This window comes from Eschrichtius robustus, chromosome 7, assembly GCF_028021215.1.
Source record: "Eschrichtius robustus isolate mEscRob2 chromosome 7, mEscRob2.pri, whole genome shotgun sequence".
NCBI classification, from domain to species: domain Eukaryota; kingdom Metazoa; phylum Chordata; class Mammalia; order Artiodactyla; family Eschrichtiidae; genus Eschrichtius; species Eschrichtius robustus.
The window spans coordinates 110,309,919-110,334,531 of NC_090830.1; the positions used below are offsets into that span (position 1 = coordinate 110,309,919).

Genomic DNA, 24,613 nt, shown 5'->3' on the forward strand with positions numbered 1-24,613 from the left:
ATAAGGGTAGAATAAAGGTCATTTTAAGATATTCAGGATCTCAAATTGTTGACCTCCCATGCACCCTTCCTTTTGCAACAAGCTGTTGGAAGTAGTGCTCCTAGAAAATAAAGCAGTAACCTTGAAGAGAACGTGGGCTACAGGAAACCAGTGGGCCAGCCTAGGAGGGGGTGAAGGGAACCACTAAGTGAGTGATTGAGAGCAGAAGAGAACAGTTTACCCCCATTGACGAGGACAGGCGGTTCAGACAGGAGTGGTAAGATTCAAGGACTAGACATTCTGAGCACTGTCATCCTCAGGATTTCCTCCACCATCGCATCATTTTTTTAACCTGAGGATAGAGTGCCCAGGTAAGCCTGGTCCAGATTCCTATCCATACTTGCTTGCTCTGACCATGTGTGGATCAAATTCTAGATCTCCCTTCCATGCCAGCTAAATGGGCCAGCAGAAGACATTCATTTCACCCCAGAGATGTCTTCTTTGACCTACTCATAAGCTTTAGAGGGAACCTATAGGGGCTTAGAAGTAAAACATACAGAGCAACCCACCCCCTCTGATCATATATCTACTGCCCGTCCTGTCTCTGTCCCACATGACAGCCCTGTTAAATTCCCTGGTTCCAGAGCCCCAGACTTCAGGACTTATTTATGGCTGTGCCCATCGATGTCTCCCAGATGTTCAGGTAAACTCTCAGAAAAGCTTCAGTAGGACTAACACCCAGAGGCTCTGCTCACCTTCCCTCCTTCTGGCAGCCTTCATCTAATAGTGGCAATATTGTCCTTTTCTGGGACTTCCCTGGTGGCACAGTGGATAAGAATCCACCTGCCAATGCAGGGGGCACGGGTTCAAGCCCTGGTCTGGGAAGATCCCACATGCCTCAGAGTAACTAAGCCCGTGCACCACAACTACTGAGCCTGCGCTCTAGAGCCCACGAGCCACAACTACTGAAGCCCGCGTGCCTAGAGCCCGTGCTCCACAACGAGAAGCCACCGCAATGAGAAGCCCGCGCACCGCGATGAAGAGTAGCCCCCGCTCGCCGCAACTAGAGAAAGCCCACGTGCAGCAACAAAGACCCAACGCAGCCAAGATATATATATATATATATATATAGTCCTTTTCTCACACAGCTAGATTTCAGTTTGACACTCATTTTTTTCCCCCCAAAATTAAGCAATATGGTGTTTAGGGATATAAACATAGGTTGAAAATCTCTAAGGAAATAATTAACAATACTATCTGGGGAAAAAGAAGGCATACAAATGGGGAGGGGCACACAGGGGACTTCTGAGTACCAGCCATGTTTTATTTCTTTACCCGGGTGGTGAGTTCATAAGTGTTTATGTTATTGTTGTTGCTATTAAAACTGAACGTATGTGTTCTATACATTGCCTTCTGGATATTTAGTATACACACACACACACACACACACACTGCTGTATAGAAGGAAGAAATCCATAATCGCAATACCTATGTGCAACGTGTTAACATTTTTAAGTTTCCTGTCATCTTTCTTCTGTGCATTTTCCATAATTGAGATGATACTGTGCATACATTTTGATAGACTGTTTAAGAAATAAGCATCTTATATTATTACATTCTTTGTATATCTATCATTTTAAGAACCATTGTAATAATGCAGTGAAATTTTTATGTTTCAAAGAACATAGCTCTTGGTAATAACAAGGACTGAATCTTCGTGCTGGTGGAAGCTTGAATCGGAAAATGCTTCCGGGGTGACCCAGAATCCTCCCACCTCCCACACATCACCCTGTCAAAACCCCACCCTCCTTCAAGGCCTAGCTCAAATCCCACCTCCTCCATGAATCCTTCCCTGACCATTCTCCAGGGAAACCTCTTTCTTTAACCTTCCATGGTACTTGTTATCTATTCTGCCTCTTTTTATGGCTATTTGGATTCATTTCTTTTCTCCCCAGTACATTATAAATTCTTAAGGACAGAGACCTGTCTCTAGAGGGCCTGGAAAATACTAAGTGCTCCATAAGTAATAAGTAAATAAATTTGAAAGACTGCTTTTCTTATTCTTTGCTTTAATACCCTGCATTACCAATAGTGTTTGTCTACATAATTAAGTCACTAATGGGCTTTCACCCAAATTGGACGTCTGCAAATGGAAACACATTCTGTTTGTCCATAATTGCCACATTCAGAAATCAGGAAGATGACCACCCCTGCTGTCCCTGATAATAGATTATTTGATATTTGCTTTGAAGTTTGGATTAAGGAATGTTTGGGCTCTAAAAACAACAACTTGTGTTTACTGAGGACCTATTATGTGCCAGATACCAGCCAAAGTAGTTTGTGTGCACCTGTGATGTAATTCTCCAAAAACACCATGAGATAAAAGCTATTTAGTTTCCTCATTTTACACCTGAAGAAACTGTCTCTTGCCCAGGGGCAACCAGGTTGTACGTGGAGGAATTAGGACTCCAACCCAGAGCTATCTGAGTCTCACGTGCCTCACTTCTGGGCAAGGCTGCCTCCCCAGAAATAAAAACATAAAATCTAAATCTTGATCTCCACCTCTCAGTTCTATATTGCAGAACTAGTTCTCCATCAAATGGGTACCACTTGTGAAATGCACATTTGTATTGATAAATACAAAATAATATATAATGTTTAAGAGGGAAATAAAAAAGAAATCCATAATTTTACCACATAATAAATACTATCATTTTGGAAACTCTCTTCCAGGCTTTTCCCATATGTGTACCTTAAAAAAGAAAAAAAATCCTCAGGCAGTTGTGTATGTGCTTTTTTTTTATAAATTTATTTCTTTATGTATTTATTTATGGCTGTGTTGGGTCTTCCTTGCTGCACGTGGGCTTTCTCTAGTTGTGGTGAGCGGGGGCTGCTCTTCATTGCGGTGCGCCGGCTTCTCATTGCAGTGGCTTCTCTTGTTGCGGAGCACGGGCTCTAGGCACACGGGCTTCAGTAGTTATGGCACACGGGCTCAGTAGCTGTGGCTCGCGGGCTCTAGAGCACAGGCTCAGTAGTTGTGGCACACAGGCTTAGTTGCTCCGCGGCATGTGGGATCTTCCTGGACCTGGGCTCGAACCCGTGTACCCTGCATTGGCAGGCGGATTCTTAACCACTGCACCACCAGGGAAGCCCTGTGTATGTGCTTTTAAGCAGAGGGGTCTGTTAGTGGTAAAGACAAGAGTGGCATCAAAGACAAATGTCAGCTCTCTTGCAGCTTTGCCTGGGACTCATCTTGCATCAGATAGAAACCTGGAAATATGACAAAGGTAAAGCATAGTTAACAGGGAGTTGATTTCCTGCACACTCAAAGACAGCCTGCAAGTAGCAGGGGACTCCTGGATGAGGAGCGGGGGCAGAAGTTAACAGCATTTGCTTGTGCTTCGAGTGTCTTATGTTGTGTCCTCAGCTGCTGAATGTGCAGCAAAAAGTAGAATATAACTTATGAGAAAATGTTGAACTTTAGCTGCATTCCTAATTCTTAATTGTTCAGCTACTGGAAGTCCATTTTTCCAGGAAAGACACCAGGCGAGTATTTCTCCCTGCCTCCCAGCCCTTCCCCCCTCCTCTCTTCCCCTTCCACTCCTTCCTTCTCCCCTTCTTTCTCTTCTCTCTCCCCTCTCCTATCTCTCTTTCTGGTAGGCAGAATAATAGTCTCTAAAGATGCCCATATCCTAATTCCTGGAACCTGTGAATATGTTACCTTACATGGAAAATTTGCACTGCGATTAAGGGTATAGGCCTTGATATGGGGAGATTTTCCTGGATAATCCAGGTGAACCCAACCTAATCACAAGAATCCTTAATAGCAGAGAACCTTTCCCAAGTGTGGTCAGAGAGAGAAGCAGGGAGATGGCAGCTGAGAAGGACTTAGTCTGTAATTGCTGGCTTTGAAGATGGAGGAAGGGGACTGTTAGCCAAGGAATGTGGGCAGCCTCTAGAAGCCGGAAAAGGCAAGGAAATGGATTCTCCCCTAGAGCCTCCAAACTGGCTAACACTTTGATTTTGACCCAGTGAGACCCGTGTCAGATTTCTAACCTGTAGAACAGTAAGATAATAAATTTGTGTTGTTTTAAATTGCTCAGTTTGTGGTAATTTGTTACAGCAGCAATAGAAAACTAATTCTATTTTTCCCCTGCCCTCTCACTCTTCTTCTTCTTTCTCCCTCTGTAATTGTGTCTTTATTGACTAGTGTGTGCGACTATGTTATGCTTGATTCTCCTGTCCTTTGTACGTCCTTGAATACCTCAAACAGAGACCACCTTCCCAGGCTCAGTCCCCGCAACAAGTTCCCTGGACTTCAATCTCCAGATTCTATTTTTTTAAATTAATTAATTTATTTACTTATTTTGGCTGCATTGGGTCTTCGTTGCTGCGCATGGGCTTTCTCTAGTTGTGGCGAGCTGGGGCTACTCTTCGTTGCAGTGCATGGGCTTCTCATTGTGGTGGCTTCTCTTGTTGCGGAGCACAGGCTCTAGGCACACGGGCTTCAGTAGTTGCGGGACCCGGGCTTAGTTGCTGCACAGCATGTGGGATCTTCCTGGACTAGGGATCGAACCCGTGTCCCCTACACTGGGAGGCGGATTCTTAACCACTGTGCCACCAGGGAAGCCCCAATCTCCAGATTCTTAAATCCACTCATCTCAAAAAGAAAACAAGAAAAGAAACAGAAATTCCAGATGTCATTATTTGCACTGGCTAAAGGGACTGATGACAGAAATCTTGTCTGTCTTGTTTATTGCTGAATCCTCAACACTTAGAACAGTGCTTGGTACATAGTAGCAGCTCAGCAAATATTTGTTGATTTGTTGCTTTATTGATTAATTTAAAAACGTGTATCTTTCCCAAGCCAAGTGCTGGAGCCATTTGCTGCTACTGACTCTATGATTCTCATCATGGTCCTGTCTTCCTCAAGGGAGAGGGGTGAATGCAGGGGATAAAACTAGGGTTGAAATTGACCCAGTAGTAGCTCTGCTTGGCCAATGAGGACTTTGTTAAGTAAAGCTTATGCTGTGCCTGGTGACACATATATGAAGCTTACTCAATCATTCATTCAACCAAAATTAAGAGTCTGCCATGTGCAGCACTCTCTGCCCTGTTCTAAGGACGTAAAGATAAATAGGACACTGTCACTGCCATCCCAACATCGACAATCTAGGAATACCTTGTTGGCTTCCTAACTATGTGGTGGACACTCTTTTACATACAAGGGTCTCATTTAAATCATAGAACAATGATTCAGAGAAAGATTATTAGCCTCATTTTATGGATAAGAAAACTGAACCCAGAAAATTAAATAACTTATATAAATGCCAAGTAAGTGATTCCTGCCAGGCTTGGAATCCAGGTCCACCTGACTCCAAAAGCACATAATCACTACTCACATTGTAGAGTGACTTGTAGTTTACAAAGCACTTTTATCACCCATTATCTTACTTACTCCTCCCAATAAGTTTATGAAGTAGGCATTGCTATAATCATTTTACCAAAGAGAAAATTCAAACTCTACTTATTTGCCCAAGTCACAAAGTTCTTAAGTGACAGAAACAGAACTGGAACGCAAATCTTCTTAATTTAGCCCCTAGTCCCTTTCCACTCTTCCTTGTTTTTATTAGCCTCTGAATTCTGCACACAGACCCACCTGCTCTCTATGAGAATAGGATCTAAGACCCTGATGAAGACATGTGTGAGAATACAAAGTGAGGCAAACAGTACTGCTAGAGCTGAAGTTCATGCCAGGTGAAAATGTGTTAGTTAGAGCTGTGTTTACTCTGTGCTGTCAATTATAATCAGTTGCTTGATCTGGGGCCAGCAATTTCATAACTATTCTCAAATGTCATGTTGGGTGTATCTCACACATTTCTTACATTTGGAACAAGCCCCACTTTGTTCAACACTTTAACATTATTAATTGTGCTCATCAATAGAAAAGACAAGTCCCCAACTAATCAATGTGCTACAAGCTTTTCCTCTGTTCCAGTAAGACTTCTGTGGCCTTGGTGAATGCACAAACATCAAATCATGGCTGGGTCAAAAGAGGTTTGATGCTTATTAAGTTTGCTTAAGATTGCTAGTGATAAGAGAGGGTATCCGAGAAAATACCTTAAGAGTAGTGATCACCTCTTTACTCATTTCTGTATATTTCATAGCATCTAGGACAAGACCTGGTTCTTGGCATTCATTGAATGAATGAATGAGTGAATGAGTGAATGAATGAAAGCTCCAATGATGTCAACATGGGAAGACTCTGTAAAGGAGCTCAGAATTCAGAGCACCTTAAAGAAAGGAAACCAGTGCAAGAGCTGATGGAGATATATAGGGCCACAGGGACGTGGCTTGCTACTGAACCAGTTAATTTCTGAAGTTCTTCCAGAGCCTCTGCCAGCACATTGGTATCCTTTACCAAAATATCCCATTCCAGCTTTCTTCCCTGGTGTTCTCCCATGCCCCAGCTTGCTGTGCCCACCAAGTCCATGTGTACCACCTCCAAGCAGTCTCCATGGAAGAGCTTCTGCCTAGTATCCCTGCTTTCCCACCCCACCCTTCAGCTCTCCAAGGATCTTCCTGTCATCATCCAAGCAACCAACCACAGTGCTGATGCTAATCGGTGAAGTCCAGATGCAGTGTTTCTCACACTTTGTGTGAAAACAGTCCTCTGAGAATTCAGTTTAAAGTGCAGTTTTCTGGGTCCACCCACAGAGTAGATCTTAGAAGGGGCCCTAGAATTTTCTAACAAACACCCCTAGAAGATTCTGATGCAGGTGATCCAAAGACCACTCTTTGAGATGAAGTGGTCTAGATTTTGACCCTAGATCAATGGTTCATAACCTGGGAGTTTATGGATTCCCAAGGGACCTGAGGATAGAATTCAGGGGGTCCATGAACTTAAAGGGGAAAATACATCTTTATTTTTATTAGTTATAACTGTAATTTAGCATTTCCTTCACTTCTGAATGTAGGCAACAAACCCAGCAGTATTAGTAGTGCCTGTGATTTGTCACCAATAGAAATCACTGATATTGTCATAGCACATTACTGCTGCTGCAGATACCTTGAAATTTCATTTACATTCGTCACAGCTTTGAAATTATAGTTGTTGTTAGACCTGCCACTAGATTTTGTTATTTAGTCAATTAATAAAGAAGCACCTATATTACTATATGGCTATTTTTTAAAAGATTTTGATAACTGTATTTCAATATTATTGTATGTATTTAATTTTATGCATTTAAAAATATTATTCTGAGAGAGGGGTCTATAGGCTTCACCGGATTGTCAAAATTATGAAAGGGGTCCTTGGCCAAGAAAAATAAATTTAAAAGTCCCCACTCAAGATAGAGCCAATTATGTCAAAGGGCCAAACCAATTTCTGGCATCATTTTGCCCCGTTTTTTCTCTACTGCCCCTCCCCCAAAGCCAACCCTTCAACCAGGTGGAAGCTCTCACAAGAATTACTGAATTCTCAGGTCTGAAGAAGGAGCAGCCTTCCTGCAGGGACTGCCTTCTGAAAGTGACCTTGGCAAAGGTTAGGAGGGGTGGGGTTCTCCTGAAGCTTCCCTTGGCCTGGAGAACTTGTGCCTTTGTTTTCTCCATCAAATTGAGACACGTTTCCTAGTTCAGAATCTACTGTTTTGTCAATATAAATATTGACTTGAGGGGATAAGAAAACCACACTCTAGACGAGCAGAAACTTCCTGGAACAGGTCACTATATAGTCATCAGAAATAGAAACTCCGAGAGGTGGGGAGCTAGGACTGTCTACTTGACTGTGTGCCAGTTCCAGCATCCTTACTTGATTTCATGTATAGTCTGGCCCAAGAGGAAATAAGGTGGGCATTTCCTTTTGGAAAGAGAAGCAAAAGTAAGGCCATACGAGCTGGTCCTGACTACCTCAGGACACAGGGTGTATGGGCAGTGCCCACCAATTACAAGTCTCCTGTGCCTTATAGATTCCTAAGTAGCTGCTGAAAGCACTATCCAGTTTACAAATGAGGAAGGAGCCTGGAACACAAGTATCCTGGCCCCTGGCACCATCTCCATTGGTTGCTCTCTGCTAAGAGCTCCTGGAGAGCTGCAGAGTTTATGTATGCATCCACAGCCGGAAAGGAATCGGCATTCCTGGGCTTGTAACTTAAAATTAATGACTAGGCTAGACGCCTCCTGGGGACTCCCTACTCTCAAAGTCCTAACACCCAGGGCGGGATTTCTAGACCAGGGAGGAATGCCCCACCTTCTGGCTTTGGTCAAGACTGGGATTTCATAGAAGGTTGGGGGGCCGATCAGCGGCCATAAATCTTGGAGAACCTTCACCATTTTACAAGGGAGTTCGCGGGGGCTGCTCTTCTCCCTCTTGCGGTCTATTTACAACGCCAAAATCTCCTTGTTAATGGACCTGGGATAATGGTGTTTACTTTACCGCGATAAAGCGCTCAGCTTCCTGGGGGAGCGGCTGTAAAATGTCCTGGAGGTAGGGGTGGAGGGGGGCGCCATAAAAGCGGGCGCTGGAAGGTCCGGGGCACCAGGTTCTCTTCCAGGCCGGCCCCAGCCCTCCACCCCCTAAGCCCGGCTGAGCAGCCCAGGCCTCGCGGGTGGTGGGTTCCCACATAAATCACCAGCGCCAGAGTCTCGGGAAAAGGCGCATTTTTCATTGCTGGTTGCAGGGCAACTCCCGACAGCGAACGAGAAACAGAAGTTGTCTTTAGATAAACCGTTTACCGGAGCGCGCGTCCTGGCAGCGGGGCCCCTAAAGCACAGGGCAACAGGGTCCTGGCGCTGCGCCCCCGCCAGCCAAGCACCTCGCAGGGGCCCCGAGGAAAAAACCAGATCCTCCAAAGGTCTAGTCCCAAGTCTTCCCGCAGGAGGAAAGAGAGCTCCAAGAGGGATAGAAAAGGAGCACTTCAGGGTCTGGGGAGACGAGAAGTGGGGTGTACGAAGATTCTAGAGACCAAAGATCTGAGAGCCCAATTCCACATTTACCAGCTGTGTGATCCCGAACGAGTGACTTTACCTCTCTCTCTGAGCTTCAGGAATCTTTTTATAAAACGATAGAAAAAGTTACCTTACTAACAGATGTTCGAAATTAACAAATTAAATCAAATGCAACTTGTATAACCTGTAAAGCCAAATGTATTAATCAGAGGTCCATGGAAGGGCCTAGGGGGTTCCGTGAAACCCCTGGAATTATTGACAAATTGTCACATTCTTCTAGGGGAGAGAGTCCATAGCTTACATCACGGTTCCAAACGAGTGCATGAACCCCAGAACGTTAAGAACTACCGCGCTAGTTCTGTAGCCCGACTGCATGGTTAGAGTCGTGGCTGTGACACTAGCTATGAGACTTTGCCCAAATTACTGAAGCCTCCTGTTTCCTCTTCTGTAAAATGGGATAACAGTTCCTAGGATTGTTGTGGAGTGTAAAAATGCTTGGCTTCGTGTCTCGCACACTCTAAATGCTAACTAAATGTCAGATATTTTTACGCATCAACCCTAGCCCTGAAGCAAAGACGCTTGAAAGCCAGGAATTCCAAGCCTAGCCTTTCCGAGCTGAAAGCTGCCAAGATCCCAGACACCTGCCCGCTGCCAGATGGAGGGCCTTCCCACTGCGCGGGGGGTGGGTGCCCAGGTTGCGTTTCGCTCCAGAGTGCTCAGGTGGCATGCGGGTCCTGTAGGGAGCTGCGAGCTCGCTGGGCGGCCACCCTTTGAAGGCGGCTCTAACCCCGCCGGCCGCCAGGCGCCCGGGGCTCAACCATAATCCGGATTTGGAGGCCTAAGCACTAAACTGGCTGCCACCGATAGAGTGAATCAAAGCGGCCGCCATCCTAGTAGCTCCAGGTCTTGTTTACTTGTTGACGTGTGTGTGCACCCAAGCGGGACAACCTCGAATTTGGAGTCGGCCTTGAGAGAAGAGAAGTAGGCGCCCCCTTCTCCCCGCCTCCACCCAGCGGGCACCTCCAGCCTCCACCCCACCGGAGGCCTAGGCTTCCTATCGCGAGCAGACACGTTTCCTTCCCTCCTAGGGTCAGAGGTCGAGCCCAGGAGAGGCCTGCTCCCTCTTCCCAGGAGGCCCACCCCACGCGGCGCCCGGAGCCCAGTTCCCAACCGCGCCTCCTTCCCCCACTCCCAGCTCTCCATCCATTAGTGTAATCCTCTGTCCAAACACTGCGGCCCGGACGGTCAGACGTTGGTGTAAACAGACCCGAGGGACAATTCTAACGATATAAATAAAATAACCATTAATAGCGCAAATTGTTCGATGAGCAGGAGGCCGAGCAGCCGGGACTCCAGGCTCTCGCTGGGGTTTGTGTACACAGCGTGGACACCACGCATCCGTCAGGTAAACCGAAAGCAGGTGAGGTCCCCACAGGTGCGTCAGTGGGACCGGCTCGTGACACGCACAGGCCTCGACACGCACGAGGTTCGGGACAGACAGAGACGCACGCGCCGAGAACGCCGCGCGAGTTCATGTAAGCGCCCGAGCCCAGCCCCAAACACAGCGCCACGGGGTTACCCCGGCTCTTCTCCAGAAATTCGCGCGCCCAAGTGTCCAGCCACGGCCCCCGGGCGCCTTCCGGCCGCGTCCGCAGCCTCGATGCGCACAGGGACGCAGAGCTCACACCCAGAAACGGAAAAGGCAGCCTCCACTGGTCCCAGAGTTAATCACAATAAACTAACATTTACTGAGCGTTTATTGTGCCAGGCGGCGCACTAAGTGGTCCACGGAGGTAATCTCCTTTAACCCTCAGAGCGCCCTACTGAGGTGGGTACTTTGAGTATTCCCAGTTTTACAAATCAGAAAAGCAGGGCTCAGAAGTAAGGAATTCGCCCGGAGACAGAGTGGAGACAGGATTTGAACCCACCACTCTGCTCCAGGAAGCACAGCGCGCACACCCGAGGTACAGGCACTTGCTCACGTTCCGACAAGCTGCGTTTCCAGGGGCTGGGACTGGCTCCAGTGTGTCCCCGGCCCCGCCGGGCTGCGGTGGTTTGCTTTCCAGTGGGAAGTTCCTTTTTCTGTAAAGGGCGTGGGCAGAGTGGCCTGAGAGGTCCGGACAGAGAGGAGAGGGGGGAGCCACCTTGAAAAGTCCTGTAGCTTGTTCCCAGGGAGCGGGAGTGTGGGCTCACGGGCGCTCCCAGACTCAGTGGGCCTGCTCTGACGTTAGGGTTGCAGGTACCGCTCCCACAGAGAGGCCTACGGGCTAAGGGGTCAGCTCAGGGACTAGACAAGCTCACTCGGGGAAGGTCTCCCTGGGGGCAGGTGGCCCTGAAGTCCTGGTTCCTGGAGTTGGTCTGGGGCAGGATATTCTCTGCTGCGGACCCAGGCAGTGGAGTGGCAGCGTCTATGGGCCTGGAAGTCTTGCATCCACTCCTTACCTGCTTTGTGACCTTGGACACGTCATTTCATTTCTGCGGACCTCGATTTCCATGGCTCTAAACTGAAGGGGAGGAACAAAAATATGTCTCACAGGGATGTTGTAACGATCATGCATGTGGAACACTTTGTTTACCCGGTGGGAAGCTTATTATCACAATTAGTATTAACTCCATGGCAAGCGCCTCAGAAGGCAAAGAGGTGGGCTGGCAGCCCCTCTTCTTTTTGAAGAGAAAGCAAAGAAAGACGGAGATAGCAAGAAAGGAAGCAGCTCAGAGGGGGTGCGGGTAGGGGGAGGAAGGGAGGAGGCTCCAGGAGGTTCCACCCCATCCCCAGCCATGTTTATCTTCAAGACAGTTTCCAGTCAACCCCACCACCCAGGGAACATTCTTCTTGGGGGCTGTGGACTACCACTTAGGCCCTGCAGGAACATTTGGGGAGGGGAGAAGGAGGAGGACAGTCGAGCACCCAGCACTGAGCAGGAATTCGCAAAAGCAGAGAGAACAGTGCCTGGTCAGGCAGTCCACGCATGGCGCTCAGCCTGGTAACCCTGGGGCTGCCCAGGAAAGGGAGAGGGGCAGAGAGAGGGAGCTGAATGTGGAAGGCAAGGAACTTAACAACCTTGGGCAAGTTACCTCACCTCTCAGCCTCAGTTTCCTCCTCTGTAACATGGTTGCATTAATAAGGCCATAGACAAGGGCTCTGTTGCAAGAAGCAGAAACAATAACAATGAGTAGACACTTAAAGAGCTTCACAAAATGCCTGGTGCTGTTCTCTGATCTCCATACCCTTGAGTCTTCCAGCCCTACCCAGGTGGCTTGCCCATGGTCTGACAGTTTATGTGCGAGTTGGAGAGTGGGGAGTCTCTTAATTATTGAGCCATACCATGTGCTTGTAGGAAAACCATCCATGAACAGTAGCTAATGTTATTGATACGACCATTGCTGGTGGGAGTATTATTGTTGTAATTATTATCAGCAGTATTATTTCTATTATTACTGCTGTTCACTCCCAACTCTGAGAAGCAGTCTTCATTAACTCCTCTTTATGGAAAAGGAAATAGGTTCAGAGAGGGTAAGTGACTTGCCTGAAGTCACACAGCAGATCTGGAACCGAGTGAAGAGATTAGAAACCATGTGAATTTGAAGGCCAGACTTTCTTGCCCACACCAAAAGGAAAAGGAGAGGAAGAGTGCTGGTGTTGCTTGATTGAGAGAAGGACGCCCACCGCTGGGGTAGGTCGGGGCAGCAGATTTATTTACATTCCAGCAAGGACACTAATTGGCCAGATCTTTATCTAAACACAATAACAATGACATGAGACTTTGGGGATTTGTTTACTGCAGCTAAAAATGATGCATTTGTGGGAGTGGGAATCTCACACTGACTGGGTGCGGGATTTGTTTGCTGCAGCTCCAGAGGATGGGAGTGGGAGAGAGGGAGGCTGCTGGTGGTTCTGAGAGTATATCCTAAAACTTCAATGATTAACAGAACTAGTCCCCCTGTTTGGGGACCAAAAACAAAAAAAAAAACCTCAAACTTTGATTGATAATTAAATAATGTTTTTTTTCCCCAAGTGAGAAAAGGAGTGCCTGAGAATCGGGCTCCCTGATCTCAGCTCAGGGGAGGAGAGATTCAGAGCCTCCCTCCTCATGCTTAACAACCACCCCGCACGCCCACCCTCCGCCACCAGCACAAGAACATTTACTACACAAGAGGGCTCTGTAAACGCTTTCCTTCCATCATTTCTTTAATCCTTACTGCAGGCCTGTAAAGTCCACACCACTATTATCTCCTTTTATAGGTAAGAAAACTGCTGCTTAGCAAGGTTGAAGGACTGCCTCAAGGTCACAAGACTACAAGAGAGGTAGGACTGGGCTCCAAACCCCTCTGGTGGACTCCAGGGTCAATGTTTTGGCCCAAGACAGGGGCATGAGGTGTGATTATGATTTAAAGAAAGCCACGTCTTCCCCAGACCCCACCCCAAACGCAGTCTCCTCACTCTGTGGGCTCTCCCTGTGGAGGAGGGTGTCATAGGTGCCAACACTTACACATGCATGCTTGTGCGGTTTGAGTACGTCCATTCACATACACACTTACAGGCTTACTGGCTGTGGGAGGTGTAAAATGTTCATATGTGCCCACATCCGTGCTCACTCACTTTGTGTGTGGGCACAATTATACACACACACAAACACAGACCACCCTCTCTACTATACTAATGGGTGTGTGTGTGTGTGTGTGTGTGTGTGTGTGTATTTTTTAAAGTATAAATTGCAGAATAATTTCAATGTGATTTTATTACTTTCAAGAGCACACACAGTCATTACAACTCTGGTAATAAAATCTATTCCCTCTTCTCTGACTGCAACTTAGGTCCTTATGGGACTACTTTGCACAAGACTAATTGTAATGATACCATAAATTGCCTGTATGGAAATAGTGCATCTGATTGTCGTGGAAGCTAGTTTTCATCTTGGATCATATAAACATTTCTCTCCAGATCTCATGACACTACCAGTAATTCACATTGTGAGGAAAAAAGGAGGGAGGGGGATTCAGAATGAGTGTTAGCCCAGTCCTTCTGTTTTGACCACACTCTCTGAAAGAGCAGAGCTGTAATGTGGAAGTTACATTTATAGGGAGTCCTGAGTGCCTTCTTCTGCCTGCCTATCCGCCTGTGCACACACTGCTGTATTCACACAGGAAGTCACGTGCCTTTTCATTCAAGGTAAAAGGTAAGTCCATAGAAACAAATATGGCAGGTCTGCGTCCATCTGTTGGAAACCCATATTTATTAGAGTAATGCAACCTCAGAAATGTGGTTGCAGATGGGAGGTAAAAGGGTAGAGATTGGCTGGCTGCCCACCTTACAGCTGGGGAGCCTGACTCATAGGAGAGAAGGCCCCACACCCTGTCTCTTCTCCAGAAGGCAGTAACTCAGTTGCCCCACTGGCTCCATAGCAGTGAGGTAGGCCAGGAACTTGTACCAAGTGCTCAGTCCTTGCCCCTGCTGGCTGGTGTGAGAGCCAGGGACCCCACTGTCCTCTCCCAGATTTGCCCCCTGCATTTTAAGGCAGTCCCTGAAACACTTCCCAGCTGGGATGATCTCAAGGCTAAATGGCCCCTTAATCTATAGTAGGACTGGCAGGAAAGAAAGAGAAGGGAAGGTCAGTTCAGTCTGCTCTTGCCTGTGTGGAGTGGCGGAGGGGGTCAGCCCTGGTCTAGGAGCCCCCATCTGTGTGCTCAAGGGATGCCTGGGGCCCAGGCCTTATGATGATCTTCAGCTCTGCTGTGATCCTCTCCGGACTGCCACAATAGAAGGAAATGGAGGCTCTGCAGGATCTGCCTGCAGTGGGGATTTCCACGGGCAGGGTGGCCAAGCTCGCCACCTGGAGCCCTACAGACCCTGTCAGGGCTCATAACTGAGGCTGCTGGGTGTTGGGGGGCTGGGAGATGGGAAAGGTCCTAACAGGCTGGAGGGTACAGAGGAGTGTCCCTGTCACACACCCAAGGGTGCTTGGGCATTTTTATGAGCAGCTGCTGAGACAGAGTAAGCACAGGGGTGGAATGGGGGAGAGGGGTCTGGGGCTCAGGAGTGGGGACCTCTGGTGCACGGGGGGTGGGGTGTGTGTGTGTGTGTGTGATTCCCTCCATACCAAACACCTGCAGGGTCCAGGGACAAAAAGCAGGAAAATACAAGAGTTGAAAGGAGGGGGAAAGGGAATGAAATAAGATGGGGGAAGGGAGGAGGGAGTGAAGAAATGAGAGTGAAACAGGTGGGGGAGGAGTGGAGACCGAGTAGGAAAGGAGGCCAGGGAGAGGAGGAGGCGGTAAGGGAGAAAGGAGGTGGGGGAAGGGTGGTCAGGAAAAGAGGGAAGTGAGGAAGGGAAGGAGCGGGGGGAGTAAGAGATGAGCCCAGTGGAAGAGAAAGGGGCCGAAAGGGGAAACAGACTGGCTGCGAGGGGGAGGAGGAAGGCCACTGAAGTTCTAGGGTCCCGGTCTCAGTGGCTCTGCCAGGCCCCTGGGTGCCGCGAGCCGCGAGAAGTAAGGCGGTCCTTCTCTCCGGTTGTAGGGAGTGCAGAGAGGTCGAGCAGAGTTCGAGCACCTACTGGCAGGTTCAAGGACAGAGGCCCAGCAGGCATCTCCCCGGGGCTCTTCGCTAGGGCCCCCCGGGCTCTTGGTCTGCAGTGGGAGAGAGACGTGCCGTGGAGAAGCTCCGGACTCCCGGCCCCAACCAGCGCGCCCAAAATGCACGGGCTTGGAGACGCGGCGCCCTTGGCTGCTGGGCAGAGCGAGGCCTGGCAACCTGACAGTCCCCGCAGCCTCGAGGCCGCCGAATTCTTGACCTCCGACCTGACTCACCTGCGTCTCTGCAGGGCAAGGCTGCCAAGTCCGGAGGCCTCGAGTTGCGGGACGGGACCTGGCGTGTCACGCTTTCTGTCCCTGTGGCTGTGCGCCCTGGTGCGCCGCAGCCGTCTGGGGCCTCGGTCCTTTCCAGGTCGGGTCCCCGGCTGTTCCGAGCAAGGCCAGGAGCCCACGCTTTCCCACCCCCAATATCCCCGCAGGGTCAGGCAAGATGGGACTATCCCAGGGCAGTGGGAATTGTTAGGTGCCCCTGGAGCTTCAGGGAACCAAGGGCAAGTGGGCAGCTAGGCCCGCAGATACGGTTGCCCACTGACAGAGCGAAGGTCCCGCTGCACCTTGGGAATCGCTCTCCCGGTGCCGACCGAAAACCGTGAACTCCAGGCTGGACACAGCAAGGGCCGGAATAAGGCGTTACTTAAGGCGACAAGACTTCGGCAAACGTTTCTTTCCAAGTGAGAAAGGTTTTTTGTTGTTGTTTTTCTCAAACGGTTTGAAGTTATTCACTCCAACTTGAGCCCCAGGGAGGTTTGGGAAAAGAGTTCTGCGTCCGAGAAGGCCGAGGTCCCCTCGGTTTGCGGTTGAGAGGAGACAGAGTTGAGAAGATCGCGCTAGGAAGAGTCACGAAAAATCTCTGCTTCTTGGACATAATAACCACATCCCTCTCTGAAACCCTTTGTGCTCAGAGCAGACAGGCGCGCTGGTTTAAGTGAATTAATTCGTCAAAGACTGCAGCCGCCCTTCTGAAGTCAGATTATATTTTAAAAGGTCTAAAGACATTGAAATTTCGATACAGGAAGTTAAACTCACGCTTAAAAAAAAAAAAAAGTTAAGGAATGCATCCAGAATTCCAATTTAACCCCCAAGTTAAAACTGCTCACTGCACTCCCAAATAACACACGCAAATAGTAAAAATAAATGTCTGTGTATAGACATCTTTTATTTACGTGTTTTTGTTTGAAAAAATATTGACTTTCACTCGACAAAGTTAGCTTTTCCGACTTCTGTGTTTTATTGGCAAAACAACTGTTTTTGGTGAGGAAAGCTGTATTTACACCGTTAACTTAGAATTTTTGGAGTGGGGCAGATACACATAGATAGATGTGAAAGGTCCTCTCCCTGAGAAATCGAAACTCACTTCCTCCGCAAGAGCCTGTAATTTACAAAGAACAACAGGGATTGCTGAATTTGGACCAATTTTCTCCCAGGGAAGGGAAGTGGTGGGTTATTTAGAAAACTCAATTCCAAACACAATCTGAGAAAATACGGCATTTATACAAACACATGCAAAACAAGCTAAAATGCTCAAAAATGCCATTTTAAAATCTCTCTTACCAAATTACTGAAACGAGGGGAAAAAAATCCTCTTGAGGAATTAGATCAGTTTAATGCTTTCTGGGACTGACGTACCTAGCTGACATTTCTTGAAAAGTAGAAAATGTATTCACCTTCTCACAAAACACTAGCCTCTAGATTGCTCAAAAATTTGGATAGCTTTCTAATATCTCTCAACGAAAAACCAAACCAAAACACATACACACCACCGCCAGCAACTACAACAAAATAACAAAAATCTATTTAGTGCTTCTGCAAAAGAGGAAATTTTTTTCTTTCAAGTCTTTTTTTTTTTTTTGTAAGATGTCATTGACAATGAATTTTCTAGGAGAGCAGTAAAAAAAAAAAAAAAAAAAGAAGAAAAGAAAGAAAGAAGGAAAGAAAATTTCAACGAAAAAAAAATCACCTGAAATGTTATCACATAGTTTTAGCTAGGTGAGTTCATCACATGATGGTTTTTCATGCCTTAATAGAAAATCACTCCTTAAAAAAAAAAAAAAAAATCACTCCTGACTGTGGTACTACATGTAGATTAGAAAGCCACGATAACCTTCAGGTTTTTTGGTTTTTGGTTTTTTTTGTGTGTGTAGCCATGGCTACATAATTAAATGGCTATTCAAACAGGTGGAGGATATCAGAATAAGCTGTGGCATATATAACTAAAATGATCAATTATCTGCCTATATAAGTATATTAAGCAATTTTTGGGTAGAGAATAATAACTTCTTGGAACACTTTACAGCTTTCAAAGAACCATCACATTTTTCTTGGATAATATGTTTGTTGTAGTGATTAGCATGTGGGTTTTCTCCCCAAAAGGTATAATTTTATTTATCGCCTTTTTACGCATCTATATAGCACCTCCCCTCAGAGAATTTGCCATCATTTTACTATGATCTGTAATCACATACGGGAGGAGAAAGACGTATAAATGTATAACGTGACAAAACGGAACGTAGGCAGATACACTCGATTAAAATAAGATCAAACGCTTCCATAGATGCAACGATATTTACTTTGTCAGTAATTAGCTAAACTGTCTGGAACAAAAACCAATTATTAGCTACGGGATTTCAAAGATCCTCTTTTCCCACAAGAGAATGCAAATATCCCAGAACGAGATTGTAACTGGATAGGCGCTGGAACCAGATTCTACATTCTGATAAGTGACTCCTGAGAACCGACCGCTGCTGTAATGTAACTATCGCTCTGGCGGCGTTTTCGTTCCGGACAGTGGCGCGCAGCTGGCGGCGCACACGCTCGCGATCCTCGGGGCTGCGGGCGCAGGAAAGGCAGGCTGCCGAGATGTGATTGGCCCGGCGGGTACCCCTGCAGGGAAGCTCCGCTGCTGGGGAACCAGACCGACCAAAGGGAGCCTGAACAATCAGGAGACGACCCGAGCCCCTGCTCAGGGCTTAAGGCCAAGATCTAAGTCTCCCACCCGCTAGATCAGCCCTGCGCAGAGCTGGGGTTGGGAAGAGAAAAGGAGGACAGGGCATACCAACCGCCTGCTAGGCCCCTTCGCCTGTGCTCCCCACACTCCGGCTCCTCACGAGCCTCCAGCCCCTCGGGCCTGAACTGCGTCCTGGGGCGGCCTGCCGAGGAGCAATCTGGTTAGGGACCTCTGGAGAGAACTATTCAGGCCTGGGCCAAGGATATCTGGCGGGGTAGTCGTGGCAGCGGGTTTGGAGGAGAGCGAACTGCGTGGGCCGGCGGCTGGGGAGGAGACAGCCTTCTGCGTGCTAAGGAAGAAGGAGAGTCGGTGGACTCTGGGTGGCAGCAGCGGGTGTGTGGGCGTGTCTCCGCGTTCCCGGCACCCCGGGCCACGGGTTCTAAGATAGGGATTCTTGGGGATGAGCTTAGGGAAGGCCTAGGAACGAAGCGCCGTGGAGAAGCAAGAGAATGTAGCAAGGAGAAATGAAGGTTTCGGCTGGAAACTGGGGAGAGAGATTTTCCGTAGCTCTTGTCTTTCTCTGTCTCTTTTTTTTTTTTTTCCTGAATCTTGAAATCACTCAAGAAAATCACCCACAGAGGCAAAAATAGTAATAATAATTTTTAAAAATTAGGAGACCAGCAGGGAGTAGAAATATTCCCAACGACAGTCTAGCCCTCGGGATGGGGATGGAAGAAGCTTCCTTCTTTTATGCTCGCCTGCTACCGCGACGCACACACTGAAGGACTCCTACCCGGCAGTGCCCCGCACTCACCCCCATCTCTCTCTGGATCTTTGCGCTCAAGCGCTCGCGATCCGCAGCAAAAGCAGGCGCATTCTTCTCTCTGCAGCTGCATGGCCTGGTCTGAAGATGCCGGCTCTGCCTGGGGCCTCAATAGTCTCAGAATTCAAAGCGGAAAGGCACCGGGCGCCCTTGTGGCTGAGGGATGGTCCTCCCGGCCCAAAGGCCGTCTCATAGAGGGTCTCCCCAACAGCCTGCGGGCCGCCGCCACCTAAGTACTCCCGGGCGCACGCGGCCCACGCTGAATCCCAGCTCCCCAGGCGGCCCCGGGGGCTGACTCCCCGCACCATTTCCGCTCCCTCCGGAACAGCCCCGCCTCTCCCCCCTCCCGACTGGCTGTTCATTCTCTTCTCAGCTTTGGGCACCCACCGCTCCCTCTGTTGCGGGGTTCCTCCCACGACAGCTCTCCGCTCTCGCCCCCACTCCCATCTCCTGTCTGCTGCCGCCGGGAGGTGTTGTCCACAGTCCCTGCACCTTCCATCTACCCGTTCTAGCTGAGGCTAGTGCTCCCCCAGCTCCACTATCTTGACCACCAAAAAATGCTTGGGGTGGCTAGGGCCAGATGAGGGGCGCAACGGTTGGGCCGAATCGGTCCCTATTATTTCAAGGCCAGCACTGCGCACAGGTTTTTCTGTAGGTCTCACAGCAGCGCCTGCTGCTCCTCACTGGGCTAGACGTGGTGGCGAGCGAATGCGTATTGTGCGGGAAGATGATCTCCACCAGCGCGGTTTCCAGAATCACAGGGGACCCCTTAGATTCGCCCACAAAACAACCAGGGCCTTAGGAGGGCGCCAGAAGGCGTGTGGGTTGGAGAAATTAGAAAGATGCCTCCGAGGGTCAAGGCCTAGACCAAGGCGCCTGATTTCAATAGGCGGAAAAGATGGCCTCCATGGCTGGGTCACCTCCCTTGCGAAGACAGACTCTGCTCTCAAGACCCTATGAGACCACCCAATGTGTGAGGCACTCCAGCCATGTCATCACCAATGCAGTCAACAAATACTGCTTGACCTCTGATGCAGAATAGCAGTCGATGACGTGTATTGAGCACTAACATGCGCCCCACATGAAAATCCTGGCATGTTTTGCCTCATTTATCCCTGGCAACAACCCTGAAGAAGGTATTACTGTCTTTTTGTAGACAAAGAAACTGAGGCTTAGAAACGCCCAAGGCCATACACTGACTAGGCCAGGATTCAAACCAAGAGCTGTCAGTCCACAAAATTCAGTAATGGCTCCATCGTCCTGTCTCTCACATACCTGCTTAGTGCGGCCGCTGGAAAAGCTACAAGAGCCAATGCTACTGGTGCCCTGCCCTCGGGGGCTCATAGTTTACCCAGGGAGACCAGGCAGACAGTATAGCTATAGTATTAGGCGGGAAGTGATAAGTGACACGAATGTCCTTTACTAACACGCGCTGCAAGTTCAGATGCGAGAGAGATGACTTCCGGCTAGGCGACGAGGGAGCGCTTCCTTGGAGGAGGTGGCATTTGAGCAGAGCCTCGGAGACCAGTCTTATCATGGAGACAAGGGCGGAGAAGACATTCCGAGTGGAGGGAACAGCTTGAGCAAAGTCAACAAGGCGAGAACGCACACGTCGCCCATCCATAGATATATAAAACATTCCATCTCCTTGGGGATCCAGTGCCGGGTATTTACAAGCCAGGAAGTTTTCCTGCCCCCGCAGCATCTGGAAAAACCACACTCCTGGGCTATCCTTCCTGGTAGCTGGTTTTCAGACAGGAAACCTCCCAGAACTGGCTTTGCCCGGGAAGATGCGGCCAGTCTGGGTGGGAATCGGTAGTTCGCGTACCCCAGGCAGTGCAGCCTCGCCCGCAGCGACTAGGACTTTGCGACTTTATACTAGTCCTTGTCTATTTCTGGTAGCTCCATGGCACCCACACTCACTGGCTGCGGAGGGGCGTGGTCCACAGGATCTGGAGCCAATAGAGAGGGAGGTCGAAGCTAGAGCCCCGCCCCAGACGTGACGTAAGACCCCCGGACTCAGGCTTCGCAGCCCCGGCCCCAGTCCCTTCAGTGGCTGTAACAAAACCCAGACCCCCACGTCCCGGCCAATGGAGGCGATTTAGACTGGAGCGGGACCGCGTCTGTCAAAAGCCCGACTCGGCAGCAGCGGCGGAGTCCAGAAGGAGAGCTGGAGCCGCCGCGCTGCTTCCCCGCCCCCGCCGGGATTTATTGAGTATTTGGACTGGACAATTAAGTGGCCCTGATGATGTTACCAAGCCCGGTCACCTCCACCCCTTTCTCAGTCAAAGACATTTTGAATCTGGAGCAGCAGCAGCAACAGCATTTCCACGGCGCGCACTTGCAGGCGGACTTGGAGCACCACTTCCACTCGGCGCCCTGCATGCTGGCCGCCGCTGAGGGGACGCAATTTTCTGACGGAGGGGAGGAGGACGAGGAAGAAGAGGGAGAGAAACTGTCCTATCTGAACTCACTAGCTACAGCCGACGGCCACGGGGATTCGGGGCTCTGCCCCCAGAGCTATGTCCACACGGTCCTGCGAGACTCGTGCAGTGGGCCTAAGGAACATGAAGAGGAGCCCGAGGTCCTGAGGGACCGGAGCCAAAGTGAGTAGAGGGGGAAAGGAAACGCACCCGCACATCTGGAGCAATGGCGGGGTAACCGCAAACAGCCCACAAACCTCGCCAGCACGGCTGCCCGCCCCTTTAGCCCCTGGCTGGGGTCATGCCCTGGCCCTGGTCAACGACAGCTCCGCAAAGCGCAGGTGCCTGCAAGGGAGCCAGGGCGGAGGGAGAAAGACAAGGTGACTCCGCCAACTACTCCCCCCAGAGGGGGGAGGCGATGCAGCCCCGGAGGGAAGGGAAAATAGTTACTGCTGCCCTGATGGTGATAAGCAACATGGGCTCAGCTGCTGGGTGCTGACAACTCATAGTATTTTTGCTCTTCCCAAGAGCTAGAGGGGCACGAGCCTGAACTTTTCCCACTTTCTCTCTAGCGTGAGACGAGTTTTCTGAGGCCAGGGCAGCCGCTCCCTCTTCTTGGAAAAGACAGTCGAAGCAGGTTGTGTGCCTAGTGTCCGCAGGGCGCAGGAACTTCGGTAGAGTTCAGCTGGGTGGTTTCCTCACTTCTCCGCCTGGAACTCAGCGTCCTCGCACCCACGGCACCCGGCAGAGAGGGAGGGGATGGTGGGAGAGTGCGTGGGAACACAGTCCATTCCGCACTCACACCCCTGAGGCACCAGACATTTTTGAAAATTCTTAACGTTTTGCTTTGTGTCCCAGGCTGTGGGGCTTCGGGCTGAGTGAAAAACGCGCCGAACTTAGATCCTGGCTGCTCAAGTAGGACGCGAGGTGAATTGGGTAGGGAAATAGGACAACTGAATAAAGCCTCCAAGGAAGCGTTCGTTTCTGAGGAGAGAGAGCCAAGGAATCTCCTTCCCTAAGAGGAGGTTTGATGTGGTGGAAGCCAAGGCCTGTGCTCTGACAGCTCCCCTGGGCCTAAAATCGACATGGAACTGTCTAAATCAATCAAATTTCTTTTTCTCTCTAAGGTAGTACAGATGTCGTCATGCAGACATTTAGCTGTGGGCCTGTAGGCTTTTAAAAGTAAAAAACTGTCCCTGGGCAATACATGAGCGTTACACTCAGACATTTACGAGCAGGAAGATTTTCGCAGAACGCACGCATACCGGCTCCCAAATACCAACATGTCTCACACCTTCAGCTATTCATGACGGAGTGGAAGGCAAACGAGTTTGCAAATACTATAGTTATTATGGAGTTGCAAACTTCCATCCTGAAAATAATCATCAGCACGCCGAGCCGCACATTTAATACAGGGTAATCTCTCGCAGATGCTCAAGTTCTAAATAAACGCGCACTAACTACCCCTCCCCACGGAACGTGCCTCCACCCGCCAAGGGCGTTGTGAGGGGCCTTGAGCTATCGCAGGGTCCCACGGCGTCAGGAACCACAAACTTTCCCAAAAGTCCAAGCAGTTATTACCGCACACTCCGCGCTGCCACCCAAAGGGCCACAGTGCTCCGGGACCGGAGCAGCAGTGAGACCGGGAACAATTAAAGGACGCTGTTGTTTTGCTTCTTCCGCAGAAAGTTGCCAGCTGAAGAAGCCTCTGGAGGCGGCCGGAGACTGCAAGGCAGCGGAAGAGAGCGAGAGGCCGAAGCCACGCAGCCGCCGGAAGCCGCGGGTCCTCTTCTCGCAAGCCCAGGTCTTCGAGCTGGAACGCAGGTTCAAGCAGCAGCGGTACCTGTCGGCCCCCGAGCGCGAGCACCTCGCCAGCAGCCTGAAGCTCACGTCCACGCAGGTGAAGATCTGGTTCCAGAATCGCAGGTACAAGTGTAAGAGACAGCGGCAGGACAAGTCTCTGGAGCTGGGCGCGCACGCGCCCCCGCCGCCGCCGCGCCGCGTGGCAGTGCCGGTGCTGGTGCGGGACGGCAAGCCGTGCGTCACGCCCAGCGCGCCAGCTTACGGCGCGCCCTACAGCGTGGGCGCGGGCGCCTACTCCTACAACAGCTTCCCCGCCTATGGCTATGGGAACTCGGCAGCTGCCGCCGCAGCCGCGGCTGCTGCAGCTGCCGCCGCTGCGGCCTACAGCGGCAGCTACGGCTGTGCGTACCCGGCAAGCGGTGGCGGCGGCGGCGGGGCCTCCGCGGCGGCCTCGGCCATGCAGCCCGCCTGCAGTGCGGCCGGAGGCGGCCCCTTTGTGAACGTGAGCAACCTGGGCGGCTTCGGCGGCAGCGGCGGCGGCGCGCAGCCATTACACCAGGGTGCGGCGGCCGGGGCCGCGTGCGCGCAGGGAACCTTGCAGGGCATCCGGGCCTGGTAGGGACCGGGCGGGTCATGCGGCAGCCGCCCCACCGCAGCCTGGCGCCGCGGGACTGAAGCGCGAGAAAGGCTGGATCCAAGGAAGGGCCAGGTCCCCTCGTTAAATAAAAAAAAAGAAATATATATATATACGTCTCGCTCCCCAGGGCTCCGGAGCGCAGCTCACGCGAGGCCTGGGGAAGGGGGCTCAGGGGCGAAGAGGATGCCAGGGAGTGGTCACGAAGACTGTCTCTGAGGCAGAAACGCCGGCTGGGTGCTGGGAGGACGATGGCCCCGAGCTTGGCCCCAAAAGGAGTGCGAGAGGCTGGGACTCGGGCTGCCGCTCGGTTCTCCCAGAGCAAGAAGGGCTTCTCTCCCTCGGGCTTCTCTCCCTCAGCCTTCCCGCGGCCGCCGCGAAGCGCTGGCGGAGAACTCAAGGACAAAAAAAGCATGAAGGAGAGAAAAATGGGCGTCGTGGCTTGAGAAATCCCCAGGCCCTGCCGACCCTCT

At 50.2% G+C, this 24,613-nt stretch overlaps 1 protein-coding gene across 1 annotated transcript; it reads left to right on the forward strand.

Moving 5' to 3' along the window:
• The first annotated feature begins 21,525 nt into the window (after positions 1-21,525).
• On the forward strand, positions 21,526-24,189 carry NKX2-3 (NK2 homeobox 3). Its single transcript, XM_068548334.1, has 2 exons — positions 21,526-21,886; positions 23,389-24,189. The coding sequence occupies exons 1-2, from the start codon at positions 21,526-21,528 to the stop codon at positions 24,123-24,125; spliced, it is 1,098 nt and encodes a 365-aa protein (XP_068404435.1). The 3' UTR covers positions 24,126-24,189.
• The last annotated feature ends 424 nt before the right edge of the window (positions 24,190-24,613 follow it).

Coding starts and splice junctions, on each gene's coding strand:
- NKX2-3 (XM_068548334.1), top strand. CDS start 21,526: ATGATGTTACCAAGCCCGGTCACCTCCACCCCTTTCTCAGTCAAAGAC. Junction 21,887..23,388: donor CCTGAGGGACCGGAGCCAAA/GTGAGTAGAGGG, acceptor CTTCTTCCGCAG/AAAGTTGCCAGCTGAAGAAG.